Source organism: Lathyrus oleraceus, chromosome 3 (genome assembly GCF_024323335.1).
Source record: "Lathyrus oleraceus cultivar Zhongwan6 chromosome 3, CAAS_Psat_ZW6_1.0, whole genome shotgun sequence".
In the NCBI taxonomy this organism is placed as follows: Eukaryota; Viridiplantae; Streptophyta; class Magnoliopsida; order Fabales; family Fabaceae; genus Lathyrus; species Lathyrus oleraceus.
In genome coordinates, this window is record NC_066581.1 from 184656918 (window position 1) to 184681175 (window position 24258).

General features: G+C 33.6%; 1 protein-coding gene across 1 annotated transcript; it reads right to left on the minus strand.

Annotated features, from left to right (window-relative positions):
* Positions 1-449: 449 nt before the first annotated feature.
* LOC127129048 (increased DNA methylation 1) lies at positions 450-9451 on the minus strand. Its single transcript, XM_051058372.1, has 8 exons — positions 9093-9451; positions 8852-9004; positions 2061-2202; positions 1815-1897; positions 1376-1587; positions 1168-1254; positions 945-1044; positions 450-729 (listed from the first exon to the last, which is right to left on the minus strand). The coding sequence occupies exons 2-8, from the start codon at positions 8981-8983 to the stop codon at positions 547-549; spliced, it is 939 nt and encodes a 312-aa protein (XP_050914329.1). The 5' UTR covers positions 8984-9004; positions 9093-9451; the 3' UTR covers positions 450-546.
* Between the last annotated feature and the right edge of the window lie 14807 nt (positions 9452-24258).

Sequence of the window (24258 nt, forward strand, 5' to 3'; positions counted from 1 at the left end):
ACTTTACAATCTAAATACAATCCTATATATATCTTGCATGGTGTTACACTACTATTATCATGTTCATGAAAGTAGAGAATGTTTAAAACTCTTTATGACAGTTACAACTGACTTACAACAACTTAACTACCATGACATGTGTATGAAGTTTACCTATGACCATCATGCATATCATGTGACATGCATCTCTCTTGCTTTAGCTAACTTTGATCATCCGATATATATTGTCATTTAACACTATATTCTACTAAATTTCATATTTCTACAACAAAATGGAAACAAAGATAGCCAAAATGAATATAGAATCGAATTACTGAAACGATTCGAAGTTGTTTATACAACAACTAGCATAACAATATTATATAAACCATCAATGTGAAAATGTTAAAAAGAAATGAAAAATAAACTTACTAGTAACTTAATTAATAACATACTAAAGTTATCCTTGATGAACATTTCATGATCCCATGAGTTTTAGTGCCAACATATAACTCAAATACAACTTTCCTTTTCCTTTCAATAAAATTCACATTTTTAGTAGAAAGGTCACACTTTGTTTATCTTCTTCTGCAACATTTCAACTCCAAAGAATTTCACCACATTTTTGTTCTTGATTAGATTTTTTGTGTTCATATCAAGTGGCTCAAATCCAAAACAAGAAATCCAAGTGTGCAATACTTCTTGAGCAGATGGAATGATTAACATCTCAACATTCAAGAATCTTAATATCTGAGTCAAAAACAAAAATAGTTATCCTCTAATATACTTACATGTTACATGGTAGTAAAATAATGTGAGAAAAGTAAAAAAAAATTAACTGAGTAATTCTAACTAATTATTATACTCAATCTAGACATAAATATAAACAAGAAAATCAAGTATATTTGACATTTTATCGGTATTTAAGATCGAAAAAAAAACAATAATGTTAACTATGAACTCACCGATTCAATGGCATTCATGAGACGACGACACATTCCTCTTTTTCTATACATATAGCGTGTTCCAATAAATGGCATCTCTGCATACTGGTTTTCATGAATCCTATTTCACAATTAACAAAATTTCATAATGATTAAGCAAATTTTACCCTCTTAAATATTTGTTTCTCAATAATTACCCTATAAGTTGCATGAGAGTTTATAAAAAATTTAAAAAGAGATTTACCTGATAGTAGCAACACTAATCGCCTGGCCTCTATTTTCCAAAAGTACAGTAAAAAATCCAGCATAATTAATTGAAGGAGAACTTGACCTAATCAAGATAGTAAGAATATAAATACCAATAAAAATATCTAATATGATAATTAGATAGGCCAAATTTTCTAACAAATTAATTATCAGACATAATAGATGATTGTAGAGAATGAGTTTACCAGCGGCTAGATAAAATATTTGGGATCATATCAATCTTGTTGGCATTATGATTGACAAAAATAGGTTGAAAGCATTCATACATTATTGATAATGCCTCATCCATCTTTGAATCACTCCAGTGAATATCATGTGATTTACAAAATAGAGTCACAGAAAATCCATCTCCAACTTCATGTTTACCCCTTAGAAGTATTTCAAACTTCTCAAATATCTAAGATCACAATTTTGATTTATTAGGTAACTATAATGGTCAGAAAATATGTTGATGATTGAAAAAGAATATAAACAAGGAAACATACTTTAATAATTATATTATAATTAAAGGCATTCACTTGGAAATCATAAATATTCAACTTACCAATCTCAAAAGATCTTTGCATCACTATAACAAAATTTAGAACAGTATTTAAAATTATAAAATATAAAAAAGTAGCATACCTGTTGACATATTTTTCCACATACAGATGCACGATTGAAGTGAACTGTCTCATTAGTGTTTGCGTCAAAACAAGATTCATGATCTAAAAAAAAAAAAGAAGTTTAGTTAATTTATTGTTTAACTAGGGCACAAATGATATCTTCTTAAATCCTTTGTGGAGAAAGAAAATACATTTCAAGAAATGAGTATTCAATGAACTAACAAAAATGAAGAAGATATATTTATTATAAAAATAGAGAAAATACATTTTTTCCTGCATGTTTGACATGTGAGAAACACACATCCATAGTTTGGATTATTTGCAGTATCTTGTCTTTTACTTTCTTTAAATAATCCACAAAATTTACAGCAACAGAAAATGCAGTGCCAATCACCTGATGGAAGCTCCTGTAAAAGGGGAAAAAAATGATAAACTTGTTCTAATAATATTGTTAGAAGTAATTCAAATTCAGTAGTAGTAGTTTGGTTAAGTTAAATCTAACTAGTGTAGGTTAATATTTTGCCTACGTGACATTATTGTTTGTATATATAAGCAAGTGTAGTTGTCAACAGTGGTGTGTACAGCGGATGTGCGTAACCATTTATTGTAATCGTTTTGGAAGAGTAGTGGGAGTTTGTTATTTCAATTCTCTCTCTTCTCTCTCTTCTTCATCTTCATCTTCATCTTGTGCATCAACAATTGGTATCTAAAGCACCGATCATATCTATAGGAAAACACGAGTGAACGGTAAGGCGTTGTGTGATTGATTTCGTTTCTTGAATTCGTATTGAATTTTTTATCGGAATTGTAACAGAGTCACATTTCTTGATTCTGCGGAATTGGGAAACACTAGTGTTTCGTGAAATCCGAGTGAATTGCACAAGTTTGAAGATGAACGGAAACGGTAATATGAGTACTAAGCTTCCAGTGCTCGATGATAAGAACTGGAATCGGTGGATGATTCAGATGCGTGTGTTGTTTGGCGCTCAAGATGTTCTTGATCTCGTCAACGACGATTACGTTTTGGTTGCACTTTCAAAAAATGCAACAGATGTGCAGAGGAATGCTCATCATGATATGAGGAAGAAGAAACATAAGGCGTTGTTTTACATCCATCAGTGTGTGAATGCGGACGTGTTTGAGAAAAATCGTTGATTCGACGACGGCGAAGACTTGGGACACACTGGTACGGTGCTACGATGGTGATGCATCCGTAAAAAAGATGAAGCTTTAGTGTCTACGTAAGAAGTATGAGAATCTCAACATAAAGAACAATGAGAAGGTACCTGACTACATCTTTACATGATTCTGATCACAAATGAGATGAAGTCGTGTGGAGAAACTCTCTCTAAAGAAAGGATCATCAAGAAGGTACTTAGATCTCTTACTCCTCATTTTGATTACATTATTGTGGCAATTGAACATTCTGAGGATCTTAGCACCATGAGAGTTGAAGAGCTGAAAAGCAGTCTAGAGACACAAGAGTTGCGTCTGAGAGAAACTCTGAAATAGAGGTAGAGCAGCAGGCTCTGAAAGCAGCTTCTGGTAAGAAATATCAAAAGCAGTCTTGGTCAGAAGCCAAGAAGAAATCTGATGGTTTTCAAAAGTCAGAAACCTAAACTTCTGAAAGGCATAGTGCTCAGAAGGGGAAAGAGAAGTATGACAAGAGAAAAGTTCAGTGATACTGTTGTAAGAAGTTTGACCATTTCGCTGCTGGTTGTTGGTCAAACAAGGAAAGGAAATCAGAAGAAGAAAACATAGTCAGAGGAGATTCTAATGTTGAACATGTGCTATCGATGGCTTCTGTATCTGATGGTGTGTCTTTGGAAGACTGGTGGTACATGGACACTAGTTGTTCAAATAACCTTATTGGAAATACAAAATGGATGATTGAGTTTGACTCTGGTAAGAGGACCAAGATCAAATGTGCTAATGATAAGTATCTGAAAACTAAAGGAATCAAAAATTCCTGAGTAGTTCTGAATAATTGTAAAACTGCATTGATTCAAAACTTGTGGTATGTTCCTGGCATGAAAAGAAATCTGATGAGTGTAGTCAATTAATTGAGAAAAGGATTTACAGTTACCATGAAGGACAATCTTTTAAAGTTGTATGACTATAATCAGAAGTTGATTATGAAGTCAGAACAGGGAAGCAATAGAATATTCAAAGTGAATGTTAACACTGAAGACTCTAAATGCCTTAGTGCAACAAGTGTTGTGAAGAAAAGTGAGTTATGTCACAAAATATTTGGTCATCCGAACTTCAGAAGCTTAGGGCATCTGAATTCAAAGAAGTTGGTACATGAAATTCCTACAATTAAGAAGTCGGAGAAGTCATGCAATGTGTGCATGAGAGGGAAACAACCAAGATTGTCATTTGCATCTGAAGTGCCTCCAAGACCAAAGCATGCTCTAGGTGTGGTGCATTCTGATGTGTGTGGACAATTTCTAGTACCTTCACTTGGAGGGAATAAATAATTTGTGTCATTTGTTGATGAGTTCACAAGGATGATATTAGTATCTCTTATAAAGTTCAAACACGAGGTGTTTGCTGAATTTAAGAAATTCAGAATCAAGGATGAGAATCAGAGTGGTCAAAAGCTGAAAATTATCAAAACTGATGGTGAAGGTGAGTATAACTCTACAGAGTTCAGAAAGTTCTATAAAGAGAATGAAATTGAGCATGAGGTGACTGCTCCATATAGTCCTCAACACAATGGTCTTGTGGAAAGAAGAAACTGAACTTTGCTTGATATGACAAGGAGTATGACGAAGGAGAAGACGTTCCCTCACACCTTGTATGGAGAAGTTGTTGTCACTGCACCATATGTGCTCAACAGGTGTCCAACTAAAAAGCTAAATGAAATTGTTCCTTTAGAGAATTGGATTGGAGATAAATTTGAAGGCGTTTGATTTTGTTTGTTACAAACATATTCTAGATGCTAAGAGAAAGAAGCTGGATAACAAAAGTAGAGTTATGTTGCTTGTAGCGTACTACAATATAGGTACTTATAAGCTCTATTGTCATGTCTCTAACAAAGTTGAATTCAACAAAGATGTCATTGTGAAAGAATCAGAAGCGTGGGATTGGAAGAAATCTCAATCCAACTCTGGTGATGTGTTAACACATGAGTTAACTTCTAAAGATACTTCAGAATCCGAAGTTTCTGAAGATGAGTCATAATCAGAAGATGATTCTGAAAATGATTCTGAAGGTGATTCTGAAGGCTAGTTTGATTGTGAAGATGAATCTGACTCTGAAGGTGAATCTGATTTTGATCCAGATCCTGATGGTGATTCAGACTCTGGTGGAGATCCAAACTCTAGGAATATTCCAGACTTTGAAGGTGGTCATGCCTATGAAGGTCGTACTTCTAAGGTTCCTGCATATGATATTGTTTAAGTGTGAGAAGAAGATTCTGAACAAGTTCAGAGGCCACAAAGAATCAGAAACATTCCAAGAAAATTGCAGAGTTTGACATGCTGCAAGATACCGAAGTTGACTCTGAAGGAGAAATCATTCATTGTGCTATGTTAGTAGACTCTAAACCAGTTAGTGTCAAAGAAGCGCTCAAGAAGAAAGTGTGGTTGAAGTCCATGAAAGAAGAACTTGAGGCTATAGAAAGAAATAAGAGTTGGGAGTTGATTGAGCTTCCAAAGGACAAGAGAACCATCAACGCCAGATGAGTTTTCAAGGTAAAACTGAAGCCATATGGATCAATTATAAATTACAAGGCAAGGTTAGTGGCAAGAGGTTTTCTATAGAAACCTGGATTAGACTACTTTGAGGTGTTTGCTCCTGTAGCAAGACATAAGACAATCAGGCTGGTGATTGCGATAACTGCTAACAGAAATTGGCCTCTAATGCATCTGGATGTGAAATATGCATTTATGAATGGACCATTGCAAGAAGAAGTATATGTGTCACAACCTCCTGGATTTATGAAAATGATTCAGGAAGGGATGGTTTACAGGTTACATAAAGCGTTGTATGGACTAAAACAAGCTCATAGAGCTTGGAATTTAAAAATTGATTCATTTTCAAGCTCCAAGGATTCAGGAAGTCTGAGATGGAGTATGGTGTATATGTTTACCATACATCTTAAGGTAATATGATTCTAGTATGTATGTATGTTAGTGACATATTCCTAATAGGAAGTTTTGAATATGAGATAGCTAAGTTCAAGAAGGTGCTGATGAATGAGTTTGAGATAACTGATTTATGAAATATGACATATTTTCTAGGGATGTAGATTTTGTACTCTGAGAAGGGAATTATTCTGAATTAGCTGAAGTATGAACTTGAACTTCTGAAGTGATTTGAGCGGTTGAATTGTAAGGTTGCGGTCACACCTTCAGAAACAAATCTCAAATTGGATTCTGATCCTAAGGGTGATAATGTAGATGCTATAACTTTCAAGCAGTTGGTTGGCTCTCTGAGGTATTTATGTAATACCAGATCTGATATTTGTTATGCAATTGGAATGGTTAGTAGGTTCATGAGTAAACCAAAGTGGTCTCATTACCAAGCTGTTGTCAGGATTCTAAGGTATGTTAAGGAGACTCTAAAGTATGAATTGTTGTTCCCTTCTGGTGAAAAAGCTAATTCATAGTTGATGTGTTACTTAGGCTCTGATTGGTGTGGAGATAGAGTTAACAGAAGAAGTACTTCTGAATATTTGTTTAAGTATCTGGGAGGTCCTATTTCTTGGTGTTCTAAGAAGCAACTAGTTGTTGCTTTGTCAATCTATGAAGCTGAATGCATTGCATGTGTAGCGGTTGCATGTCAAGCTGTTTGGCTTCAGAATTTACTGCAGGATCTGAAGATCAAAATAAATAAGCCTCTAAAGCTGATGATTGATAACAAGTCTGCAGTCAATGTTGCTAAGAATCCAGTACTACATGGGAGAAACAAACATATTTAGACTAAGTATCACTTTATGAGAATTCAGGTTCAGAAGGGAGTGCAAGAAGTTATGCACTGTAGCACCCAGAAGTAGCTTGCAGATGTTCTGACGAAAGAGATCAAGACTGATCAATTTCTCCATTTGAGGGATGGAATTGGTGTTGTTAGTTTTGATTAGCTGGATATGAATTAAGAGATGGTGTTAGAAGTAATTCATTTTCAATAGTAGTAGTAGTATTAGTTTTGTTAAGCTTAACCTAGCTAGTATAGGTTAGCATTTTGCCTACGTGACATTATTTTATATATATAAATAAGTGTAGATCTCAATAGTGGTGTGTACAGTGGGTGTGCGTAACCATTTATTGTAACTGTCTTGGAAGAGTAGTGGAAGTTTGTTATTTTAGTTCTCTCTCTTCTCTCACTTCTTCATCTTTATTTTCTTCATCTCGTGCACCAACAAATACAACAGAAAGTTATATTATTTTAATTTTCAAATTTATCAAAACAATTATATTTTTTATTTATTTTTTATTAAAATATGTTAGAAATTAAAAGACATTTAGCCTATACTTGTGTTTCTAGGAAGTGAACAAACAAAATCACATAAATGATTTCGTATGATTGGTGATGAAAATATACATGTGTTTTAAAATCGGATTGGTTATCAAATTGGTGAGGGTACTGAGTCACTGGTTCATTGGTCGAACCACATGGCTAAACTGGATTAAATTGAATAATTCGTTGAATAAATCGACCTCTAATAAAATCACATAGTTATTAAACTGATCGAACCGAATGACTCTTCTTTAAAAAAAATCATAACACGTTCAAAATTTTAAAATTTTAAAATATCATAATTTTACAAATTCATTGTTTAAATTCAAATTCTAAACATAGACATCACACACAACAAAATAGAGATCCAAATAAATTATAAATAAAGTCTAATTATAACATAAACTAAATAACAAAATAACTAACAATGTCTAATAAATTTAATTTTTAAAAAAAAAAAATCTTTTAAATAAATTTTGAATAAAGTCTATTTTATTTTTGTAAAATATTATCAAAAACAACGTCGTTTTGTTTAAGAAAAAAAAACAAGCAATCAATCCGCCGATTTTTCAAAACCGCTTATTCGTCAGAATAAAATTATCATATTTAATGTTTGACTAGATGATCATATAATTAATTCTTAACAATTGATATAACTTGATAAATAAATAAATAAATAATGAGAAATAAATGGTAAAATATATTAGAAATTAGGGAGGCATATACCCTATAATTTTTTAAGGAATGAACAAACAAAATCAAAAGCAATTTTGTATGATTGATGATAAAAACATATAAGGATGAAAAAAAACCTATTCATCGGTACTAGCAAATAAAACCTATCCAGATACGAGTGCGAATAAAACCATCCGAATATGAGTTGTATAATTTAATGGATATACAATTTTGATTATATCTATATTTATACGTATTTGTATCCGTTAAAAATTTTAAAAAAAAATTTAAAATTGTTATACTTGATAATTCCTTTTATTAATAACTACTTAATTTAAGTTGATAATCTTATTTTCATTTAAAACTCTAATATTTTTTCCTGCGCATTCTTCAAAAATTATAAATAAAATTAATAAATTACAATTAAAAAAATATTTATAAGCATCCGTAAATACCCATGAATATCTTAAAATTTACGGATATTCATCTAACGAAAATATGCACAAATATGGGCCGGTACATCATATTTACTAGATAGGACCGATGGAATAAGGAGGACTAATACCACTGTTAATGAGTACCCATTGTTATCTCTAAAAACATACTACCTAAGTACATCAATCAATTGTTCAAATGATAATAAATTATTATAATTTTTTTCTTTCAAAAACAATGTCACAACAAGTTTTCCATATTTAATTTTTGACTAGATATTAAATATATTATTTATTTTTCAAAAACAATTCAGAATAAATCTACCATATTTAATTTTTGACAAGATAATCATATTATTAATTCTCAACAAATGATGTAATATGAGAACTAAATAAATAAACCTAAAAATAATCTCAAAAATGATATAACGAAATAATGAAAATCAACTAAAAAGAAGCCATAATCATAAATTAAGGCACATACTTCTATATTCAAGCAGCTTTGATGAAAAACTGAAGGACAGCTATCACAACAAATTAAATCTCCCCCATCTCTACAGATAGCACATGCTTCATCATTCATGTTGTCATGATATATCTGAGATGGAACCATCATTTTGATAAGAGTATTAAGCCTCTACAAAAAAAATATCACGAGTTTTCAAACTGAGTTAATAAAAAAAAACGATAGTATAATAATATATGAAAAAGAAAAAAAAACTTACATGACCACAAAGAATAATTTTTGAAAGAGTGGAGATTTTCTTTTGATTGGATCTAGGCCTTATATAAAAGAGAGGGTGGAATTATATTGCAGGGAGCTTAGGAATCTTTTATAAACTGATATTCCTTTGTTTTTCACTTAATTCTATTATCTAAAAAATAAAAATAAAAATGAAGCTTATTGTGAAAAAAGTTATTAACCAATAAATAGTGAAATGGGAAAATGTGGTTGGTTTTGTATTAGTTTTGAGAGGAATATATGGGGAGGGAGTCAAATTATGCATTGGAATTATTTTTATAAGGAAAAATTTATATTAAATTTCTAAAACAGATTCCGACCAAAACTAAAATATAACTTAGTTTTGACCAAATATATATATATATATATATATTATATATATATATATATATATATATATATATATATATATATATATATATATATATATATATATATATATATATATATATATATATATATATATAATACAATTTAGTTTTGACCAAATTAATATATATATATATATATATATATATATATATATATATATATATATATATATATATATATATATATATATAATACAATTTAGTTTTGACCAAATTAAATATATATATATATATAAAAATATATATATATATATATATATATATATATATATATATATATATATATATATATATATATAATACAACTTATTTGACCAAATTATATATATATATATATATATATATATATATATATATATATATATATATATATATATATATATATATATATATATATATATATATATATATATATATATATATATATATATATATATATATATATATAATATAACTTAGCTTTGACCATATTATTCAATCTTAATAAAAGAAAGTTAGATTCATTGTCTAAATTCATGACTAATAAATTAACTGGTCAAATATTAATATAAAATTAAAATTAAATGGCATGTATTTTAAATATTTTGTCATTTAATAAAAATAAAGTAGTGTATTTTAATTATAATTTATTCTAAAAAACAAGTATTTGTTATTTTATAATACAACCTGAAGAGTGTACATTCTTTTAAAACAAAATAAAAAGAAACAAAGAAATCATTATCTTTCTTTTTTATTACTTTTTTTTCTTTTCTTTTTTGACTTATAAAGCTCTCCCTCAGAAGAATTTAACACAATTGCATGTTCAAGATTGAGTTCGAACAAGAATCTCTAGTTAATTTACCAGACATCTATTACCATCTCATCCAGGTATTCTTGGGTTATTATAAAAAAATTCTATCACAGTCTTTAATATTTTAAAATCTATCATAAAATATATATATTTTTATACAAAATATAGCTTTTTAAAATCACTTTATATATATATATATATATAATTATATATATATTATATATATATATATATATATATATATATATATATATATATATATATATATATTATATATATATATATATATATATATATATATATATATATATATATATATATATATATATATATAAAATATTTTATTCTAAAAATAAGTATTAGTCTTTTATAATTCATTATGAAAAGTGTACATTCTTTTTTGTTCATATTTGAAACCCTAATTTTATGCGGCTGATGAACTAAGGATCGTGAATCAGTGACGTTGATCTCCGGTACGACGATGCGAGATAGGTCTGTAAGGTTATCACTCCAACAACATAGTGAGTTTAAGATTCAAGTTGAGTTTAGTGAACAGTGGATGTCGGTCCCAAGAATGTTGCCCGATGTGAACACGGGGTGAACACGAGGTGAAACGCTTGGAGTCAGTTGAAAAAGTCATGGGGCTTATAAGCATTAAATGCTTTCTTATCACCGAAACACTTTACTACCTACTCATAGCACATCACCCCATACAAAGTTGTTAGAATAAGATTTGGTTATGCATATGGCCTTTAGTTTTGATGATAACAATTCATTGTTTCTTAGAGAACAATTTTGTGAGTTAATGGTTTTTATCTAGTATGTAGCTTTTGCTAACAGGTTCTGACTCTGAAGCAATGACGTGAGGTGTCATCAGATTCTTGAATAAATACACTATGACTCTGAGGAGATACAAGTGATTTACAACATGCTGTCAAGTTCTGAAAGCTCTTAGACAACGACTCTAAGGAACGTTCGTGTTAAAGCTTTTGACTGTAACTCTGATTGAAGAGACTCTGAAGGTTTGTTGGCTTTCAATATTCTACGCTCAAGTTCTGAATATTCTGAAGAACAAGATCTGAATACTATGAAGATCAGGTTCTAAGGAACTGTGTCAAGGATCTGAAGACTAAGATTCTAAAGATTCTGTCAACTTGTCTCTTGATCCTTGTAAGCATGCTTCAACATCATTTCATCATAAACCTCTGAAGATTAGAAGATAAGATCAAAAGGTTTTGCGTCAGGAAAATAGTACACAGTACAAGATCACAATTTCCTCCACTACCCTGATTTTGTGGGTTAAGGACAATACTATTGTACAATTTTGCATCCTATATACAAACCGTTATGAAAGAGACAATTGCAATTCAGTATTCTAATTCTACCCTCCAACAGTTCTTTTATATGCCTATATAAAGGATACTTGAAGTTTGGAAGAAGCTGTTAATTCACTGCGCTTACAACTACATTATTACACACGCTCTTACTGAAATCATATTATTTATGTGTATAGTTTTGTAAACACACAAGAGTTTTTGCTCGTTACTGTGTGAGAAATATTCATTATATTAACTTGTGTTAATCTTGTTTCTTAGAAGCATTCTTTGTAATTACAACTTGTTAATCTTGTTTCTTAGAAGCATTCTTTGTGGTGTCTGTAATCAGGTTTTGGTTATAGTGGATTAAGTCCTTCTTGAGAAGGAAAAATTTCCTTGGTAGGGTTGACTGAAAGTAGTTTCGTTAACAGCGAACCAGTATAAAAATAACTTTTTTTTTATTTTTCTTGTTCATTTTTTTGCTTGATTAGGTTGGTTTTGAAAAAGAATTGGTTTTTAGAAATGAATATGTACAAGGGAGTCAACATACCGTTCAACTTCTAGACCTTCTATAAGACCCCAATTTTGAACCTAAGATCCCTCATGCAATTTCATCATAAGCATTAGCATTGGGATCATACCTTGGCATCCTCCTTACCCCTCTTTCATTGGGTTTGCTTTGGGAGAGATCACCAAGAACTATGTGATTGTATCATACTTGTATATTATCATTTTACTAACCAAAAATATGTCTTTGCATTTGCCTAACTCTTTTGTAGGTAGGGCATGATCACCATTGATTTATCAAGTTCATATTTAGGGTTTGAGACCCTCATGACAAAGAGCACAACCATGAACTGATCGAAGAATGGTTATGAGCATCATATATGAGTTCCATTGATTCATACATGATATATTGATCAAGTGTTCTTCAAGAGTTTGAGGGTTATTTGTCTTGGAAACTCTAGTTTGACTGGGTATCTTGAGTAACTTCTCCAACAAGCCATCTCACCAATTGATCAAATTTCTCAAGGGACATTTAAAAATTCATCATCCTATGCATATATGATCTACCATGAGCCTAGAAAGTCAAGAGAATTGAAGGTTAGCAAGTTGGTTGATGGTGGTTGCCAGATGAATTCATCTGATCAAAACTGGGTCTCCCTAGACCCTATCTCCTACAATTTTCACCATAGGAAAATGATTCCAAGAGAACAGTTACTCCAAATGATATTCCAAACAACTTTCATGTTGAGACCTATAGCTATTTTTGCTTGGAAAATCATTTTCTACGTTGAAACATTATAGGTCATTTTGTCTAAACCCTAATTTGAAAGTCAACTTCCCAAGGCCATAACTTTCTCAATGTTTATAAGATGAAGTATTTCCAAGTTGCACAATCAAATTCAAGATGTCTACTTCAACTTTGATGTTTTTAGTGATAGCTAATTCAACTTTTATGAGCATGTGATATGAGGTTACATTATAGGTCATTTTTGGCCTATACCATTGAACAAGTGATTTTTCCAAAGTCCAAAAATGCATAACTCTATCATTCTAAATCCAAATGACACAAAATTGGTAACCATTTTGAAGGCCTTTGAAAGAGATACAACTTTGATGAAGACATTTTTCTAATTTGATGCTCACATAAAAAGTTAAGTAAGGTGGAATATTGAGGTATATGGCTTGACACTTAGAAAAATTTTCAACATGTTGAAATTTCCAAACTTCCACCTCAAAATTCTCCATGTTAAAAGCTCCAAATGTAAAAGTGTTGAACACCAAACTTATTCCCCTTGATCCAAGCTTTCCAAAGAACCCAAATTCATGCATTTTGGATAGAGATTGTTAGGTCTGCACCTGGCTTTAACAGGGTTGCATCATTAGAAAGAATCAATTGCACAAACTTCAGTTCACATTTCCTTGCCATTCAGGCTTCACTCAGACCTCAATTGGAATCACTTTGGACCTTAATGCATTGCATCATGGGCCTGTACATGCCCATGCACTCGTGCCATCCACATTGCCAATTTTGGACAGATTTTGAAGTGTGCAAATATCATTCCATTTGGATATAAATAGAAGGCCTCTGAGCTCATTTGAAGAAGACTTTGCGCACCAGCTTTTCCCCCCATTGAAACCCTCTCATTCTAAAGGAAAACCTGAGAAATTTCAATTTGAAATTTGAGTTTGAATCTCAACTGTTGGAGATTCAAGAACTCCAGGATCCAACGCCTTGCAACCTCTTTAATCACTTCCTTCTAGCTTCTCAAGTGTGATCAGATCGTGTTTGGAGCAAGCAACATCTAGAACTGCATAGCATTGAAGGTAATTTTTAGAAAACTTCATCTCTTCGATTCTCACTCAATTCTACTCATTTCTCTTGGATCTTTGGTTGTCTGAAGTCCTACCAATGTAGGCAAGAAGATTGAGTTGCTTAGAGGTCAAATCGAAGCAACTCAGTTGATGCACCTCAAAATTCAACTCCTCATATCTTTCTATATATGTGGAGTTAGTTAAAATTGAGGTGATATTCGTGATCTAAACCATTTTATCTTTCAGATCATGTCCTTTTTTGTAATTTTTGATGTGGTGATGATCGAACTAGTCCGGCCAGGGTCATCAGAGAAGATGACCGGCCTTTGGACTTCGGTGATGTGCTGGAAGTGTTCAAAGCCATTGATTTGTTTTAAAACGTTTTAATCTAGAGCGCTCATTCTGAATACCAGGCGTGTAGATGAGTTGACTAGCGTGTACCATGGAACGCTTGTTCTCCACCACTTGATATGCCACCTCAATTAATGAGGCAGATCAAGTGGTCCACATTTTTTTTGTTATTTTCTTATTTTATTTTATTCCTTTTATTTTTATTAATTCATATTAATTTTAATATTGATCCAAAAAATATGAGACTTTCACCAAAAAATTTCAAATAATTTCCTCTTTCATATTTTGAATTAAAATTATTTTTTGGATCATTATTAATATTTTTCATGATTTAATTGATTTTGTGATTATTTTTAATTGTTTAAAAATACTTTTAAGTCTTTAAAAATTCTGAAATTTTTTCTCCAAGGTCCTTTGACCTTGTTTGGCCATATTTAATTTAAATGTATTATTTTAGTCTTTTTTAATTTGAATAAGTGCCAATTAATTATGTTGACCAATTGTGATGATTTGTTTGAGTTTGACTCTTGTTGTTGGGCCTTTGTCAAGGTTGATTTGACTTTGTCAAGTTAATATCATTGAATTTAGGGGATTGATGGAATGTACATTCCATCTCCCAAAATGAATGGATGACATTAATTTGGTAAAAGTCCTCCTTTGACCAATTTGAGTTTTGATCCATTCCCCTCCCACTTCATCTCACTCCCATTCTTTATACATTCATCTCATTTGGCCTATGATATCTCAAAGTCCTAAGGCTAGTTGATTGAAAAATCAACATAAGTATGGATAAGATTAGGCCACCTCTTTTGCATATTCTTTTTTGTGTGTGGTATGTGTAGTGGTGTATTCGTCGCTATATGATTTATTGATTAAATCAAAAGCAAAGTATACAAAGATAGAGTCACCATCGCACTTTTATTTATCCTAAGGAATGGCTAAAAAGCGAACAAAAGCCTAAGAAGTTTTACACATAGAAAACTAATGAAAAAGGTACAGAGATCTGGGTAAGGGGGTAATTATGCAAAGGGAAGGTGTTAGGCACCCAATGCATCCTAGGTACTCCTAGGGAACCCTTTTCACAAATTGTTGCAAAAAGATATTGTTTATGAAAATATTTATTGTGCAAACATTAATTGGGAGGATGAGAGAAGAATGTACAATTTTATTATTTTTGTGTTTGGATGGAAAGATCCATTGCCTACGTACCTTTACAGGATCAAAACCTCGTAGTTCGGCTAAAAGATTTCCAAAATATGAGTGGTTTGATTTTAAACAAAAGCCCTAAGGTCTTTCATTATCCATGGGAGAAAACTCAACCTATACAACCACAAGTCCACCATGTGAGAAAAGCTTCAACTTGCTAGTGAGGGACCATGCCCTATAATAAGCAAGGAAGTCTTACAATTCAATCACTAAGGACAAAAGGTGAGATTTACATCAACCACTAAGATAATTGAGATCTATGGCTAATGTATGAAAACTTATCAAGAATGGACAAAGCCACAAAACAATTGAATGAGTGAAATTAGCCAATTAGGATTATTCACAGAAATGAAGTCAAAGTTGACATTAGATTCAATTCAAAAGAAGTATTATGAAAATGAAGTTTGAAAATCAAAGGCTTAAGGCCTAGGTTTCTAGTTTGAAAAGAAGTGAAAATGTTTGCACAAAGTTTTCTGGTTTGAGTTAACATGCAAATGGAGGTTTAAAAAACAAAAATGGTGAAGGTTAAGGGATGCAAAACTTCTTAGATGTTCACCTCTTGAGATCATGTGTAGATGATCCAAGTGATTCCTTTGGAAAAGGCAACAAACAAAGCAAATAAGCAACATATCAGAAACAAGTCAACATAAATGGATACCAGATGCCAATCAATGGACTTACACCAATCTCACAAAACAAAGAAAACATGGATACCAGATGCCAATCAATGGACTTACACCAATCTCACAAAACAAAGAAAATAAATGCAATAAGCAAGAGGAATCAAGTTGCCAATAAATGGTCTTACACTCGACTCCAAGGAAATGGGATGCCAATCAATGGTCTTAGTCCCAACTCCTACCAGATCATAGGAAACAACTGCCAATAAATGGACTTACAATTGACTCCTCAATGGACAAAACAAACAAGGAAATAGGTAACCAATCTATGGGCTTACACCTGACTCCACAACAAATGATCATAGGAAACAGATAACCAATCAATGGTCTTACATCTGACTCCTCACAAGGCAAAAATATAGGAAATGGAGTGCCAATCAATGGTCTTATGTCCATCTCCACAAGAAATTATCATAGGAAACAGATAGCCAATCAATGGTCTTACATCTGACTCCTCACATAAACAAACATGCTATGAAAAGCAAAAAGCAAGCACATGGAATGATGCAAGTAGATATGCAAAAGCAAACATGAAAGATGCACAGTTAAGCAATCAAGCAATCAGTTAGCACACACTATACACAATCAAGAGGCTCAATCAAGGTTGGGCTTTAAACAAGCCAATACTGTATGGGTGTTTTGAGCTCTTAACCCTAACATTGAGAGTTAGGGTGAAGCAGATGAAATGGAGATGAGGGTTATGCCTCATAACTCTTATCCTTGGCCTGGGAGAGCTTTAATCAATAGAAAGTGTGGGAGTTCAGAATGAAGGAACTCTTCTCCATAAATGATGAACTCTATAAGATCTTGGGTTCTTATTCACAATGCATCAACATATGGTGTGAGCAAAGTGAATGACACAACTGAATAGCAGGGGATGGATTACACATCCCTTTTATCTGCCAATTGCCTCTTAAGAGGACTTTACCTGCTTGGCACAAAATTAAACAAACAAAAACATGGCCTCTTAAGGAGGGCTTCCGACAGGTGCCTGCCAAAGTAACATGACAGGTCTTCCAGACTACATGAAGATTAGGGATTATACCTAAGTGGTATGCCAACCACAAGCAAAGGCAAAGCAAAAATCAAATAAACTTAAAGCAACTTAAGTACCTGTGTAAACAACTAAACCAATCAGTACAATACTCAGACAAACAGACAACAGTCAATAACAAACAGACAATCCCAATATACAACACATAAGCCATAAGGCAAACTCAAATGAGTTATCATCAACCTACAAAACAGCAAATGTTAGCAATCAAAAGCAAATATCAACATTCAAATGATGAAGCCACATCAACCATGGAAATTGAGTGCTTGGTCCTGAAATTCAAAGCTCAAATGTAAGTACAAACCACTAGGTCAAAGCCTAGGGTCAAAGGTGAAGAAAAAATTCAAAACAGGAGCTTAAATTCAACACAATGCAACTTCAAATACATATTAACAAGTCCTAAAAAGGACCAAGGTAAAATCATCAAGCAAGGCCATGTATCAAGCAAGATAAGTCAAAGACAATTTCAAAGCTCATATATGATCATCATGAATGAAAATTCCAAATCAAAACAGAAATGATTCAAATAATTCTGGAAAAATTCATGAGCATTCAACACATCCAATATGATCAACATACAAAAAATCAGAATCATCAAAGATCATTTGGCATGGAAATTAAATGGCACAAGTTGATCAACCAAATGTGTGACACAAATTGTCATACCAATGCAAACATGTGCATAAAACAGAAATGGTAAATGAGAAAAATACCAAACCAAGCCTAAAACATCCATCAATATGTCTAGAATCATCATGTAAAATTTCATGTCCATTGGATTAAAATCAAGCATTTCATGATAGAAAGAGCAAGGCAAGGTCACAAATGCACATATGATCAAAGATTCTAGCACCAGCAAAACTCCAGCCATGCACAACTTCAAAATTCATGATCATAAAAAACTAGACATCACAAGGATCATTTTGCAAAAAATTGGGAGTGATTTGATGCATTTTTCAATTTGTTATGATTTTTAGAAGTTAGCATAAAAAATGAAAATGAAAGTGAACATGTACATGGAAAATAAGGAGGGAAATGTGAAAATGATGAAATGATTTGAAAAACTGCCTTCGCTGAGAATCGAACACGGTCAAAATTCAAATGGAGCGCGCCAAGGTGAAACGACACCGTTTCACCTGAAAGCCCTAACATTGCCCAGAATCCGTCGCTAGCATGCAAATCCGTCGCTAATCACATGAATCTTCATCTTCTTCATGAGGAAGATGATGAACAGTGCATGAGCTTCATGCAATTTTCCAGAAAATTTTCCAGAAATCCACAAAAATTATACCAAACGAATCCTCATGCAATGTACATCAATAATCCATGGTCAATTCATGCTAAAACAACATATATTATGCAAATCGATCACAAACATTCTTGACATGAAAACTTCAATCATGCATAACTCAGTGAATAGTGCATCATTTCACACGATTTTTCTACCAGAATCACCAGGAAAGCAAGATCTACCAGAATATGTACATGAATTTCAAAATTAAGAGATTCGAAACTTGACCTCTTGAAGAGCAGAATCTTGGAAATGCACGATCCACAGCTTGTATTGATCCAAATCCACTCTATGATGCTTGTGATGATGTTTGATGAAGAAAAGGAAGCTTGAACACGTGTAGATCTAGCTTAATCTTGAATTTACATCTTCAACTTCATGAGCTTGCTATGCACAATTATTGCTCGAATTCAACAATTCAACACTTGATCTGAACTCAATTCATACCAGAGAACAAGAATATGGCATAAAATTGCAATGTTATGAAGAGAAAATTTGAATTATGAATGGAAGAAAATTTTGGAGGGAGAGAGAATTTGGATCTTGAAATGTGAAAAAATGATTAACCTCCTTCAAATTCTGTTATGATTTAGTATATATATGCCTTCTTAATCAACTTGCTAATCCATGATTAATTTGGTTAATGAAAATAAGGTGTTTTGCAAAAAATCAAAATTGCATGGTGCATGTACTAATTACACGTGAACAATACCACTCCCTTCATCAAAGTCACTTAAAATGATCTTTTAAACACAATGGCAATGGTAGAAAGTCCATACAATGCACCATTTTTGAATTTTGCAATTTCCCTCCAAAAAAGTCATGGATATGCAAGTGATTATGTGATGACATTTTATGTAATGTGATGCATGATTTGGAAATTAGAGGTCAAGAGAAGAATATTGCAAAAAGAACCACTCAAATTGGAGCTTTGGTTCAAAAGTTATGCTCATTTGAAGTTCCATGCACACTTGGCAATGATTTGATCATATTTCCTCAACCATTATGGTGCATGTACTAATTACACGTGAACAGTACCACTCCCTTCATCAAAGTCACTTAAAATGATCTTTTAAACACAATGGCAATGGTAGAAAGTCCATACAATGCACCATTTTTGAATTTTGCAATTTCCCTCCAAAAAAGTCATGGATATGCAAGTGATTATGTGATGACATTTTATGTAATGTGATGCATGATTTGGAAATTAGAGGTCAAGAGAAGAATATTGCAAAAAGAACCACTCAAATTGGAGCTTTGGTTCAAAAGTTATGCTCATTTGAAGTTCCATGCACACTTGGCAATGATTTGATCATATTTCCTCAACCATTATGGTGCATGTACTAATTACACGTGAATAGTACCACTCCCTTCATCAAAGTCACTTAAAATGATCTTTTAAACACAATGGCAATGGTAGAAAGTCCATACAATGCACCATTTTTGAATTTTGCAATTTCCCTCCAAAAAAGTCATGGATATGCAAGTGATTATGTGATGACATTTTATGTAATGTGATGCATGATTTGGAAATTAGAGGTCAAGAGAAGAATATTGCAAAAAGAACCACTCAAATTGGAGCTTTGGTTCAAAAGTTATGCTCATTTGAAGTTCCATGCACACTTGGCAATGATTTGATCATATTTCCTCAACCATTCATCAGATGCTCATGATCTTGGACTTTTTGGAAATGGGAGAAAGAGATCTTCAACTTTCATGTTGGACAAAATTTCATTTGAAGCTTCTTTGATGTTGGAAAGTTGAGTTGAAGTTGGATAAAAAACTTGCCATTTTTGGAAAGTTGAAATTATAGGTCACTTTCCATTTTTGGAAACTTTTGACTTGACTTCAAATTCTTCAACCTTGATCTTTGAAATGATGAATAATGTCATACCCCAAAATTTTCCCGTTAAGTGTTCAGGACATTTTTCAAGACATTCTAATCCATGTTCAAGACATCAATGTTAAAGGAACAAGGGTTCAGCGCACAGGTTACCAAATCCGGAAGATGACCTAAACTGGCATGCTCGCTAGGCGAATCCTTCGCCACCTCACTCGCCTAGCGAGCTCGCGAAACACCAGAAAATTTTGGGCCTAATTCTGAGCCCACCAAAGCACAAAATTATTATAAATACCAGAACTTCACACAGAAAAAAGATATACACAGAGAGAGACAGATAGACAGAGGAGGAGAGAGGGAACAAGAAAACCCTAACAGAGGCAACCGGAAAAACCCTGGAGGCTAACGAAGAGAATTCAGAGTAACCCCCAGATACCCCGAAGGAAACTCATCTGCACAAAGGTTACCTCCCCCCAACTCAATCTGGTACAAACCATAAGAGTGATCTGCAAGTCCAACGGTGCAATTGCAATTGCAAATAGGTTTGCCACACCCCCACTAATTTTATGCTCCTAATTTGATATCTGCAAATACATGAGGCATTATGATTGAATTACTCATTAGGTTTTGCATATGGGTTTAAGTAGGCATGAATGTGTAACACAATATCTTGAATGTTTAACCATGTAATTTCTGTAATGGATGCCATAGGGTTTGGGGTTCCGGAAATCGCACTGTTATCAAAAGGAGAATCCAGAACCCGCAGTCGTTCGCCAACACTTTGCTGAGCGAACATGTAGCGAGGGTTCGCCAAGCCTTCGCTAGGCGAGGCAGTAGCGAACATGACAATATTTGTTTTTTCCGTTTGCATTCTAATCTGTTATGTACTTGATTGACGTGTTTTCTATTGCATCTGCACGCTGTTTTCCTGACACTATTATTACCGTGATTCTTTTGTTTGGTGCAATTCTTGGTTGCACCCTAGCTTGATATTCTAACCCGTTTGTTGAATTTTGTGAGGGTTCACATACTCCTGAAGAGACAGTTTGCTAGGTATTCCACTTTATTTGTGGGATACCCTTGTGAAGATTCATTTTAATGACTTGACTGATTACATTACCTTCGAACATATGATCTGGGCCCTCTCTTTGTTGCCTTACGATATTACGGTTATGTCCCGCGAATGTAAGGATACCCTTAGCAAAGACCCTTCGGTTAAATCATCATAGTCCCTCGAATGTTGCCTTCGAATACATGACTTTGTCCCTCGATGACCCTTCGTGGTAGCCTACGATTAAATGATGATCGTCCCTTCGAATGTTAAGGTATCCTTACAAATGTTGCCTTCAATGACCAATCGATGACCCTACGATGTCCCTTTACATCCAAAGGATAAGACTACTTACTTCTCAATAGTAAGGACAGTTTACCCACCTAAGGATAGGAAATACCTATAAAGACCTTGGTTAAGTATAACTCTTAAACGCTTGCTCATGGCTTAAAATACTTTTCACACCTCCCACTTTTCAAAACGTCGTCTAGAAAATCACCACTTGGTATACATTCGCACCAGAATCATCACCGAGTTATATTTTTCTAAACATCTTTCAAAATCAAACGAGATAAACACTTTGTATACATTCGTACAAGAATCATTACAAAGTTAAACTCTCCTTTCCAAATATTTTCTAAACACTTTCTCAAACAAGGAAAACATAAGTGAGTTAAGCAATTAAGAGCCCATGGATAACCATGGATACAAAGGGTTCTAACACCTTCCCTTTGTATAATGTACCTCCCGAACCCAAAATCTAATCAAGGTCTTTCCTGTTCTTTTCCGCCTTTCCTTATTGGATAAAAGAAAAGTCGGTGGCGACTCTTGCTATCTGCGACATTTGCTTTCCAAAGCAAAAACACAAAAGTCAGTTCACCGTATAACAGAACTGGCGACTCTGCTGGGGACTCTTAAAAAGAGAGGTTACCTTAAAAAAACAAGGTCATTTATGTTTTCGAATTGTTCCTTTGTCTGATTTACTTTTAAGGGATTGTTTGGGTATTCTATGCTTGAGTGAAAGGTCCTACACCCGGATCTAGTGTACCTTAGGTAAGTAGTAAGAGATCATCGCGACTGTCCGGCGTATACTGGAATGGTTAAAATGATGGCTACGGTTAATGTGACACTTTAGATGTCCTGATGTTCCTCATGTTTACTTGAGGAAAAATTTGGCGTCTGCGTGGTGTCATCAAAGCATTAACCAGACCTTTAGAACCCTAATTGACTCATCCTAGCCATTAGAAAGTAGTGAGATAACTGACTTCGGTTCCGACTGGGGTTGGTTGATACTCGATACTACACTCTTTGAGATTAGACTTTAGGGAAATTTTGGTCAACCGCTTGGTGTTGCACTGAAGTGGACTTAAGGAAAGGTCAATGATTTGAGATCCTTCTAGAACCCGGTTACTATTCTAGGACAGGTGGAACCAACCAAACTTCAGTGGGGAGGGTACTTACCTATGGAACTCATGCAAGCCTTAAAACCTAGGAATAATTGCAGTGTGACTTGTTTGTGTTTGTTGCTTACTTAACATCATAACATCATAACGTCATAACATCATGACATCATGACATTGTACTAACCATTTCAAGGACTTAGGGATTTAACTTTGCTCTGTTTCGCAAGGCTATGGCTTCCAGGAAGACCATCCGGATCAATCTTGTAGCGATCTCTCCTCAACTCAAGAATTTAGTGTCAGAGCTTCCCGATCATGCTCAGTTCATCAAGAAACATGGTTCTCTCCTTAGTTTAGTTACCACCGGTTTCAAAGAAGATATGATGAGAGTTCTATTCCAGTTCTTCGATCCTAAACATCATTGCTTCACCTTCCCAGATTATCAGTTGGTACCCACATTAGAAGAATTTTCTAGGCTACTTGGGATACCTATCCTTGATCAAACACCTTTCAGTGGTTTAGAAAAGATTCCGAAGTCTGAAGAAGTTGCCGCGGCTTTGCACATGACAAAGTCCGACATTGAAACCAATTGGGTAACGAGAAGTGGAGTTAAGGGTTTACTTGCCAAATTTCTGATAAATAAGGCCCGAGTATTCCTAAAGGTTATGAATGTCCATGCTTTCGAAGATGTTCTAGCATTACTAATCTATGGTTTGGTGCTATTTCCTAATCCGGATCAATTCATAGACATGAATGTTGTTAAGATATTTCTCACTCATAACCCTGTGCCCACCTTGCTTGGAGACATTTTGCATTCCCTTCACACTCGTACTATGAAAAGGCAAGGGACTCTCATGTGCTGCGTACCTTTATTATCTAGGTGGTTTATTTCGCACCTTCCTCAATCAGTCTTGAAGAATGAGCAAAATTTGAAATGGTCTCAAAGGATAATGTCGCTCTCCCATTCAGACATCCATTGGTGTCCCCAACCCAAAGAAAATGTTATCATCATTGACCGTTGTGGAGAATTCTCTAACGTACCACTCCTGGGGATAAGGGGAGGTATTACTTATAATCCTGCTTTAGCCCTACGTCAGTTTGGTTATGCTCGAAGAGATGGTCCACATGAAATAATTATTCAAGGCACTGTGTTTGACTATGACAACGACTCTCAAGGTCTCCGTCAAAGGTTTGTACGAGCTTGGGGCATGGTGAAAAGAAGTACTTTAAGACAGAAAAACTCTATTCCTATGGAACCTTATCTCAGATGAGTACGCGCCAGAGCTCGTGAACTTACCATGCCATATCTTGCAATCGGACCTCTGATTGTCGAACCAAAAGTTGAAGGAGGTGCCCCTCAGATCATTCCTTATCCAGATATGCCTACCAATGTTGAAGAATTGAAGAAATCCTAGATCTAGTTCAGAGAGGAAAGGGATACTTTTGAAACTCAGTTCGGTGCAGAAAGGAAGAAAGTATT

What these genes read in the sequence shown, in the direction of transcription:
- LOC127129048 (XM_051058372.1), bottom strand. Translation starts at nt 8,983, where the DNA reads ATGATGGTTCCATCTCAGATATATCATGACAACATGAATGATGAAGCA. An exon ending in TCAAACATGCAGGAAAAAAT is followed by an intron (nt 1,898 to 2,060) that starts GTATTTTCTCTA and finishes TTTTTTTTTTAG; the next exon opens with ATCATGAATCTTGTTTTGAC. An exon ending in TCATGAATGCCATTGAATCG is followed by an intron (nt 730 to 944) that starts GTGAGTTCATAG and finishes TTTTTGACTCAG; the next exon opens with ATATTAAGATTCTTGAATGT.